The 10,014-nt window shown below is 32.7% G+C and overlaps 1 protein-coding gene across 1 annotated transcript; it reads left to right on the top strand.

The window, feature by feature from the left end:
* Nucleotides 1-3,175: 3,175 nt before the first annotated feature.
* MSTN (myostatin) lies at nucleotides 3,176-9,663 on the top strand. The gene is made up of 3 exons (XM_054562700.1): nucleotides 3,176-3,693; nucleotides 5,464-5,837; nucleotides 7,976-9,663. Exons 1-3 carry the CDS (start codon nucleotides 3,321-3,323, stop codon nucleotides 8,354-8,356), a joined length of 1,128 nt encoding a protein of 375 aa, XP_054418675.1. The 5' UTR covers nucleotides 3,176-3,320; the 3' UTR covers nucleotides 8,357-9,663.
* Nucleotides 9,664-10,014: the final 351 nt, after the last annotated feature.

Here is a 10,014-nt window from a genome sequence, read left to right as displayed (position 1 = left end):
CTCTAGAGGAGTTGATTAGTTATAGTTGATTCTTTTTATTCATGGTAGTTATTTCTGTAAAGTCATTGCCAACACTGAGTAAGTGATAACTGAACCACTGCTCCTAGGGGAAATACAAGGTTAGGTTCCTGTGAGCCCCTGGTCATAACATTTTTATCAACTAATAAGTATATAACCTTGTTTTATATGAGCTCCTGTTTAAAGAAATCTTATTTAATATACATTGTTGATTCATTAACTCAAGATCAAAAGCACTACAATTCAAGCCTGAACAAAGCTAATCTAACACACATTTTTCCATAATGAGTTTTCTTCCTAAGTCATATCACAACCTTCTTTTAAAAAAAATCTGTGATAAAATATACAAAACATGAATTTGACCATTTTAAAGTGTACTCTTCAATGGCACTGAGAATGTTTACATTGTTGTGCAATCATCAACATCCATCTCCAGAACTTTCTGATCTTCCCCTATTGAAACTCTATCAATTAAACTGTAGCTTCCTCACACCCCCACCCCTCCTTCCACCCGCTGGCAACCACTATTCTACTTTCCATCACCACCTTCTTGTGCTTAGGAGCACAGGACTTCAGCACTCTTCTTCGGGGCCATTTTATTTATTTATATTTATATTTTTTGTCTTTGTCTCACTTCTTTTACTCTTTTGATTTTATTTTATTATCTTTTTAAATTTAATTTACTGGGGTGACATTGATTTGCAAAACAATACAGGTTTCAAGTGTACAACCCAATAAAACATCTGCATAGTACATCGTGCACCGCATTACCCTCCCAAAAGGACACAAAAATGTGAAAAACATAGTACTAAATACAAAAAGAACACTTGTTTACAGTATGAGAGTTGAAACAAGGCAGAGAATTAATTGCCTTGTTTGATCTCATCTGGGAACCTGTGTGTCAGAAGCCTCAAAATTTTCACCATTCTGCACCACAAAGTATCATAAATATGTTTGGGGGTTAAAAAATAAATTTTAGCAAGTGAGCGTATTTGCAAATATGGAATCCACAATAAATAAGCATTGGTCATATATGGAAATGACAACCTTTGTTTACTTAGTCCAGGAAGTAAGAATAAAAAGCTGAAATATGTCCTGTAATCAAGCTGTCTGAGAAAATTTTATTTAACTCAGAGGCCTAGAAAAGTAGCCTATGTGATAGAATTTGCAGCTATAACCTGAAGCAGTTCTAGCTCATGTTAAGCATAATCTCAAACCCCTCTGCATGAAACAAAAACCAAACACTCAAGTACCAGTTATCAATCACTTACTATATGACAGGCGCTATATTCAGCAATTTACATGCATTATTAAATTACATTCCCCCAAAACATTATGAGGACACCAAATGTTAGCTAATTTACATATCTCATCCATTATCACATAGTTAGTTAGAATTGGCAGTTGAGATTTGAACTCAGGTCTATCTGACTCCAGAGCCTGACTATGCAATTCTAATAAAAAAAAATTTTAAGAAAGGTTTGACTTCTCATGTTACAATTATTATAACATTACAAAGATTTATACATTGAAAAATAAACTTACCAAACAAAACTTTATAAGCCTGGTTTAATATTATCCTACAATAAAGAGTATCTGAAATTCTGAAATCCTTCAGGGCATCTGGTTTGTGTCTGGTTATCCTTAATCTTTAATGATGGGCAAATCTAACGCATTATGTAAGGCCATTTTTTTCCTCAAGAGATGTAGATACCTCTTAAGAATTTGATGAAAATGCATTAACTTTTCAGGCTACTGAGTTGCATTTTAGTGCACTGAGGCAGTAAATTAGTGTACAATGTGCAAAAGTAGTAGTGACCTGAAAAATAACTATTTGATATAAACCACTGCATTCTCTTGGGAAAGGAAAAAAAAAAGTAATAGATTAACTTGTTTAGGCATCCATAGCTTTCCAAAAAGTAGTAGGAAAAAGAAATCTGTGGCTTGGAAACAGTTCTGTTTCTCTCTGGCTGTTTGTTTAGCTCTTTAATAGTCCATTTGATTAGATCTTGTGGCTCCCAAAGCTAAGGTTGAGAGTTTGATCCCTACAGAGGCCACTTGAATGTAGAGAACAAAAAGCTCTATTCTCTGCTCCCAGACCTTACCCCAAATCCCTGCCAGGTGTCTGCCCTCTGGTCAAAATAAAAAACTGGCAAAGGGGTGCAAACCTATTCACAGTATTGGGAAACAAACAAAAAAACCCCCCACAAAAAACGGACACCCTTTTATTATGGTGCTCTTGCCTTTATGTGTTCTTAATATTCTGATATAATTTATAGAGAACAGACACATTTTTTACTTTTACCACTGGAAATTTGAGGCAAACTGTAGTAAGTGCAGCATCACCAGTCATAAAATCTGTTATCTTCTTATTCTTAGTTCAGAGAATTTTCTACTGCCTGACATCCTCTTAGTAATAAACAATGAAGGAATACATCTTCTGAGCAATAGTAGTCTATAGTTTTAGAATAGGAGATAACAATAGTAATTAGTAAAAAATTAAGCATAATTTTTGTATTAATAAAAGATATTAAATTATTTAAAAATAATTTTGTGTGAATTACAATAACAATGCTTTTCAACATGTACTAAAAATTTAGTCAGGAAAACAAGTTTCTCAAATTATAGCTGAATATCTTTTACTAGTATTACAATCTTGATTTTTATTTTCATACAAGCCTTCCTAATTTAAATTCATATTTCCCTAATTACACAGGACTAAAAATAATGTAATACAACAAATAATTATTTTATTTCAAAAGCTTGCTTAAATAGTATAAAATCATTTTAATTCTTGAGGAAGTAACATTTCAACTTTTTAAGTATGAAGTGTAAATTAAGATTTACAATACTTACTTAAATTATAACAAGAGTTTCATTTATAAAGATTAATAAGATCAAACTGTAGTTTATGTTATTGTTTAGATAGACTTAATTTTTCAAATGTCACATATATCTTTCATTATTTGTAGATTTATTTCTTTTATGAAGTACTCAAATGAATCAGCTCACCCTTGACTGTAACAAAATACTGTTTCGTGACTTGTGACAGACAGGGTTTTAACCTCTGACAGCGAGATTCATTGTGGAGCAAGAGCCAATCATAGATCCTGACGACACTTGTCTCATCAAAGTTGGAATATAAAAAGCCACTTGGAATACAGTATAAAAGATTCACTGGTGTGGCAAGTTGTCTCTCCGACTGTACAGGCATTACAATTTTGCTTGGCATTACTCAAAAGCAAAAGAAAAGTAAAAGGAGGAAATAAGGACAAGGAAAAGATTGTATTGATTTTAAAATCATGCAAAAACTGCAAATTTATGTTTATATTTACCTGTTTATGCTGATTGTTGCTGGTCCAGTGGATCTAAATGAGAACAGCGAGCAAAAAGAAAATGTGGAAAAAGAGGGGCTGTGTAATGCATGTACTTGGAGACAAAACACTAAATCTTCAAGAATAGAAGCCATAAAAATTCAAATCCTCAGTAAACTTCGGCTGGAAACAGCTCCTAACATCAGCAAAGATGCTATAAGACAACTTTTGCCCAAAGCTCCTCCACTCCGGGAACTGATTGATCAGTACGATGTCCAGAGAGATGACAGCAGTGATGGTTCCCTGGAAGATGATGATTATCACGCTACGACAGAAACGATCATTACCATGCCTACAGAATGTAAGTAGTCCTATTAGTGTATATCAACAATTCTGCTGACTGTTGTCCTAGTGTTTATGAGAAACAGATCTATTTTCAGGCTCTTTTAAGAAGCTGTTGGCTTTTATGTAAGTAGGAGGGAAAAGAGGTTTTCTTTTTTTCAAGATTTCATGAGCATTATACTAATGAGACTAATATCTGAAAATGCTTGCAAAAGCATTAATGTTATTTAGTTTAATGTGACAACTATAACGAACTTATGCTTTCACAGCTTACTGCCACCCAGGCAACTACTGAGGGATACTATAAGCAATATCTAAAACTTATATGAAATTCCATAAATGCATTTGGTTGCTTGCAATATGCATTTATAGTAACAAGTTTTTTTCCACTAATAATAGAGAAAGGAAGAAATCTGTAGATGTTTAAGCCCATTTGAGCATTTGCTGAACACCTAGTATGACTTCTGTTATTCAAAACTATTTCTCACATTTTTAAATTCTTCACAAATTAATTTTGAAAGCTATTACACTGGAGAGTATGAAAAAATATTTTAAAATATGTAATACATTAATAAAAGCAATGATGAAGCAAACATAGCATATTGATTATCATGAGTTAATTATCAGAAAATGCCTAAGAAATAAACATTTTAATTGAGTATGTTATGGCTCACTCACAAAGTCCTACTTAAACCTTGACCATGGTACTATTGCTGTGAGTACCCAGTGTGCATATTTCCAGGCAGGCACATTGCTTAAGGACCTTCTAAAATATTATTCTTTATGGTGGGAGGACTATTACCTGTAGTACCTACACTGCTTCTGAAAGCTAATATATTTCATACAATTCCTTCTGCAGTCCTTTCAAAGCTCTAGTCAAAGAAAGAAAGGGCGACAGGCACGTTAAGAGAGAAAGCATGACAAGGAAGATTCTGTGTCATGTCTGTGGTCTTGCTTTATATAGTGCTTCATACACTATAAACTAGACTCAAAAGAGTTTCAAAACATTACTTTCCTTATTAACTCATCTGGTTGTAAATGCAACAAATAATTTTCCTTTAAGACTCTGTTATCAGATAGTCCTGGAATAAATTTGCTTTATTCATAAACAATCTTGGAAAAACAAGAGGAAAGAGATTTTTCAGTGTTTCTGCTTACACTGACAGCCTGGCACTAAAGACATATTTTCTAACTTTTGAATTTAAAATTTAAATTTTAGTGCTAATTACCTGCTTAGTTTTGATCCTTTCAAAGGCTATTCCAGAGCCCAAACATAACAGATGTACTATATTTTCTATTAATTCCCCAGGCTCAGTGAGCTGCTCAGTGTGTCTTGTCCCCAGGTAATTCAGGCCTGGGGGAAGGGTTCCTTCTTCCAGACTGATTGGTACAGCTGCTCAGTAAGTGTAACTACTCAGATTCCCAAAGAATTCTAAGTGGATGTTCCTCCACGGTGTCTCTTGTTCTCTCTAATCATCATCATTTTAAAATTTCATCCACTGTTCATTCCTTCATAGAATTTTCCTTAGTCCACAGTTCTTTGGAAAGTGAGTAGCTGCCTCATAAACAACTGAAAAAGCACAGATCTAAAAATTCTGAAAAGCTAGAATAATTATTTTCTTTGATATTTTTCTGAGTTGTAAATGAAATTCTATATAGTTTTTAATTTTAAAAGACTAAATAGACATTCATTAATCCAATAGAAAACATACTCTCCAGTTACTATGAAAGGATTTGTTCATTTTATATGAGAAATAATTTCAATAACTCTTTTCTGATTCATTTATAGCTGATCTTCTAATGCAAGTGGAAGGAAAACCCAAATGTTGTTTCTTTAAATTTAGCTCTAAAATACAATTCAATAAAGTAGTAAAGGCCCAACTGTGGATATATCTGAGACCCGTCAAGACTCCTACAACAGTGTTTGTGCAAATCCTGAGACTCATCAAACCCATGAAAGACGGTACAAGGTATACTGGAATCCGATCTCTGAAACTTGACATGAACCCAGGCACTGGTATTTGGCAGAGCATTGATGTGAAGACAGTGTTGCAAAATTGGCTCAAACAACCTGAATCCAACTTAGGCATTGAAATCAAAGCTTTAGATGAGAATGGTCATGATCTTGCTGTAACCTTCCCAGGACCAGGAGAAGATGGGCTGGTAAGTGATAAGTGAAAATAACATTCTAACAACCTTGTTATGTTTTCATCATAATGTGAATGAATAATAGTGGAAAATAGTTACCAAATTCCTATGCTCATAAGCCAAACGAAGGTATCTTTTCCCAATGGTAGCCTTGTATCCAATAAAAGTAGGTATCAAGTTTCATATTCTGTGAAATATCCTCTTCATACTTTTACTTTGCATGATGATTTTTAAAAGCTATTCCATAGTCCTTAACTTCTTAGGTAGCTCTCTCAAATTGGGAATGGATATGCTACCTAATTATATGAATAAAAACATGAAATCTTCATAGTGGATTCTAGTATATATCCAAGAAATTAAAACTCCCTCTGCCCCAGAAGAGTATAATGTATTGAAATTTTGGGGCTTAATAAAGCAGAAAGAAAGAAGCTTTAAAAATTATAATTGAAGTAAGTGCTTTTATTTATCATAATTAACTAAGTACAATATGTTTAGGCTAATATTTTATTAAACATACTACATTTAAGGTCCCTAATGACAAATACATTCATTATTTTGTAATCTATTAATGCACTGATGTATATGTTGGTTACTTTGTGAATTATGCTAATAAAATTTAATGTTCAGGCTAGTTAATTGTGCTGCTTAGGTTATTTTTGAACTGCCTTACCATTCAAAAGTAAATATTCATGAGTTTACTTAGGTAATGCCAACTAATTTAGTATCAGGCCAAGCAGATGACAATACCTATGTATTATAAAAGTAATGAAAATAATTTTAAAACCTAGTATAAATTTAGATTTACTTTTCTAGCTTACCTATGCTTGTCTTTATTTATGGTTTCAAAAACTTATTTAATGTGACCATATATTTTACTTCCATCTATTGACATGATTTACAACAAAAGATTATACCTGTAAGGAATAATTGTTATCTTTTCAGTGTTCTTAGTGAGTGATATTAAGTCAGGTCTACTTTAATGGAAACATTCTTGAGGAGATTATACAGTTTTATAAATGATCTCTTTTTCTTTAAATATGCTATATAAAATGTTATTGACTCAGAATAATGTTACTGTTTTTATAATGTTAAATAACGATGACTTTTCAGTCTATTTTGATTTTGGTATAGGATAAAAAGTAATATATATTTAAGAAAGTGTTCTTTTTATGGGTAGCATTTTAATCATCAAAGTTGGCAACGTGATAAGTTTTAATTATTATTAAAGAGGTGGTTAATATGATATATTCCTCAGAGTTTTTCATGTAAAAGGAAAAAAGATCTCAAATGCCTGAGGAAATTGGAGCAGGGGAAGAATTAGAAAATTATTGTTTAAATATCTGATTAGAAACATCTCTCAGTGAAAGAATAAAGGAAATATTGCACCTTTTACTGAATCTGTCCCTCCTTCTCTTAGAGTTCCCCTTTAGCCCCCTGTACATCCCACCACCTTCACCGCCCTACCGTCCTTTTCCCCACTGCCACCCGTACAGCGCTGGGCGGTAACTATTTTGTTCTGGCTTTAATACTCAAGTTTCCCTGAGTAGAGGATGGATGAGTATACCTATCTCTCTGGGAGTCATCAGACACATGTAGCCAACATATGTGATCACCAAGAGAGAAGAGGGGGAGTAACTTAACTTCTCTCTCCCCCCTCCCTCCCTCTTTTACGTCTCATAAATATTCTAGAAATATTTTCAGAGCATTTATTATATGCCACAGGGAAATTTGTATTGCTTCTGTATAGTTTTGAGCCATAACGGAAGAATCAATCTTAGTGTAAATTAAAATTCCTCAATGCTGTGCTTTTTAAAATAAATGTGGTATAGCCTCAGCTCATGTGGCTCGGTTCGTTGGAGGGTCATCGATTTGATTCCTAGTGAGGATACATGCCTAGGTGTTGGGTTTGGTCCCTGGTCCGGGCGCATATGGGAGGCAACAAATCGATGTTTATTTCTCACATTGATGTTTCTCTCTCTCTCCCCTTTCCCCTTTCTCTTTCTCTTTAAAATCAATACAAAATAATAAAAAATCTTAAAAACATAAATGTGGTATAAGCAGAATGATTACTTTTTCTTCAATAATGACTTCTTGGGATAAGAAAGTGTTCAGGATCTACGCATACTACTGATCGCTCTTTCCTTTTTACATAGAATCCCTTTTTAGAAGTCAAGGTAACAGACACACCAAAAAGATCCAGAAGAGATTTTGGACTTGACTGTGATGAGCACTCAACGGAATCTCGATGCTGTCGTTACCCTCTAACTGTGGATTTTGAAGCATTTGGATGGGATTGGATTATTGCACCCAAAAGATATAAGGCCAATTACTGCTCTGGAGAGTGTGAATTTGTATTTTTACAAAAATATCCTCATACTCATCTTGTACACCAAGCTAACCCCAGAGGTTCAGCAGGCCCCTGCTGTACTCCTACAAAGATGTCTCCAATTAATATGCTATATTTTAATGGCAAAGAACAAATAATATATGGGAAAATTCCAGCTATGGTAGTAGATCGCTGTGGGTGCTCATGAAATTTATATTTGGTTCATAACTTCCAAGAACATGGAAGGCCTTCCCCGCAACAATTTTGAAACTGTGAAATTATGTACCACAGGCCATAAGCCTATAGTATGCTACAGTCACTTAAGGGTAAATTACAGTATACAAACTAAAAGAGAGAATATATGCAATGGTTGGCATTTAACCATCAAAATAAATCATACAACAAAAAGCTTTATGATTTCCAGAGCTTTTGGACTAGGAGATAAAATTACACTTATGTTCATAAATATATTACAACATATGCAGGTAAATGAAAGCAAGTCTCCTTGTAGTGAACTAAAGGAGATCGCTTTAAAGTCTATTTCTTTAGAATTTCATTTAGTATCTACAGAAAATTCTATAATAGTATTGGTAAAATGCAGGATTGTTATATACCATCATTTGAATCATCCTTCTACACTTGAATTTATATTGTATGATAGCATACTTGGTAAGATGAAATTCCACAAAAATAGGGATGGTACACAATATGCAAGTTCTCATTCCTATTATAATTGGTACAGTACATTAACAATCCATGCCAATGGTGCTAATACAATAGGCTGAATGGTTGATGTTATCAGGTTTGTCAAGTAAAAACATTCAGTAAAATAATAATTTCTTCCTTTCTTCAGGTGCACTTTCATACACCTCCAAATGGGGAATGGATTTTCTTTAATAAAAGAAGAATCATTTTTGTAGCATACTTGGAGAAACTGATTTATCTTAAAAGGTAGACAAAAAGTATTCATTTTTATCAAAATTTAAAAATTACAAAAATTTAAAAATTACAGCCTCTGCAATACTGCAGTTTTTATAAAATAATGAAAATGACAGATTCTATCAATATCATATAAAAAACTTTGAAATGATTGCATTTATATAATATGTATACATTTTTTGTAAATAAGTGTCTCCTTTTTTATTTACTTTGGTATATTTTTACAGTAAGGACATTTCAAATTAAGTATTAAGGCACAAAGATGTCTTATATGAGAGAAAAGCAACTGCTTATATTTCAGAGCAAATCAGCAGATAAAACAGTGGTCTTAAAACTCCATATGCTAATGGTTGGATGGTTATATTACAATCATTTTATATTTTTTTACATTATTAACATTCACTTATGGATTGATGATGGCTGTATAATGTGAATGTGAAATTTCAATGGTTTACTGTCGTATTCAAATCTCAACGTTCCATTATTAATACTTACAAGTATTATTAAGCATACCAAAATCATTTCACTCTATTATCTGAAATACAGAATAATAAACTGATGATATCTTAACAAAAACTGTTAATTTTATTTTATAATTCAATAATGAATATATTTCTGCATATATTTACTTCTGTTTTGTAAATTAGAATTTTGTTTAATCAGATTCGTTGTACTTACAATTAGGTGAAATTATTTCTTACATGTAATGTGTAGAAACAATATAAATTATATTAAAGTGTTTTCACCTTTTTTGAAAGACAAAGCAGTTTCATGTTATGAAGGTTAATTCTGAACTTCTGATTTTCACTTTATTATTAAAATCTAATGGCTTAGTGTAACAGTTTGGTCTGGGAATTTTAAGTCTGCTACTCCAGTTCTCATGAGTGAAATTCTTGTTAATTTGGTCCTAGACAAGTTGCTTTACAC

The sequence above is a fragment of the Pteronotus mesoamericanus genome, unplaced genomic scaffold (assembly GCF_021234165.1).
Source record: "Pteronotus mesoamericanus isolate MK-2021 breed Mesoamerican mustached bat unplaced genomic scaffold, CSHL_Meso_final scaffold_651, whole genome shotgun sequence".
Taxonomy (NCBI): Eukaryota; Metazoa; Chordata; class Mammalia; order Chiroptera; family Mormoopidae; genus Pteronotus; species Pteronotus mesoamericanus.
This window is presented reverse-complemented; position numbering and strand designations above follow the sequence as displayed.

Coding starts and splice junctions, on each gene's coding strand:
- MSTN (XM_054562700.1), top strand. CDS start 3,321: ATGCAAAAACTGCAAATTTATGTTTATATTTACCTGTTTATGCTGATT. Junction 3,694..5,463: donor CATTACCATGCCTACAGAAT/GTAAGTAGTCCT, acceptor ATTCATTTATAG/CTGATCTTCTAATGCAAGTG. Junction 5,838..7,975: donor GACCAGGAGAAGATGGGCTG/GTAAGTGATAAG, acceptor CTTTTTACATAG/AATCCCTTTTTAGAAGTCAA.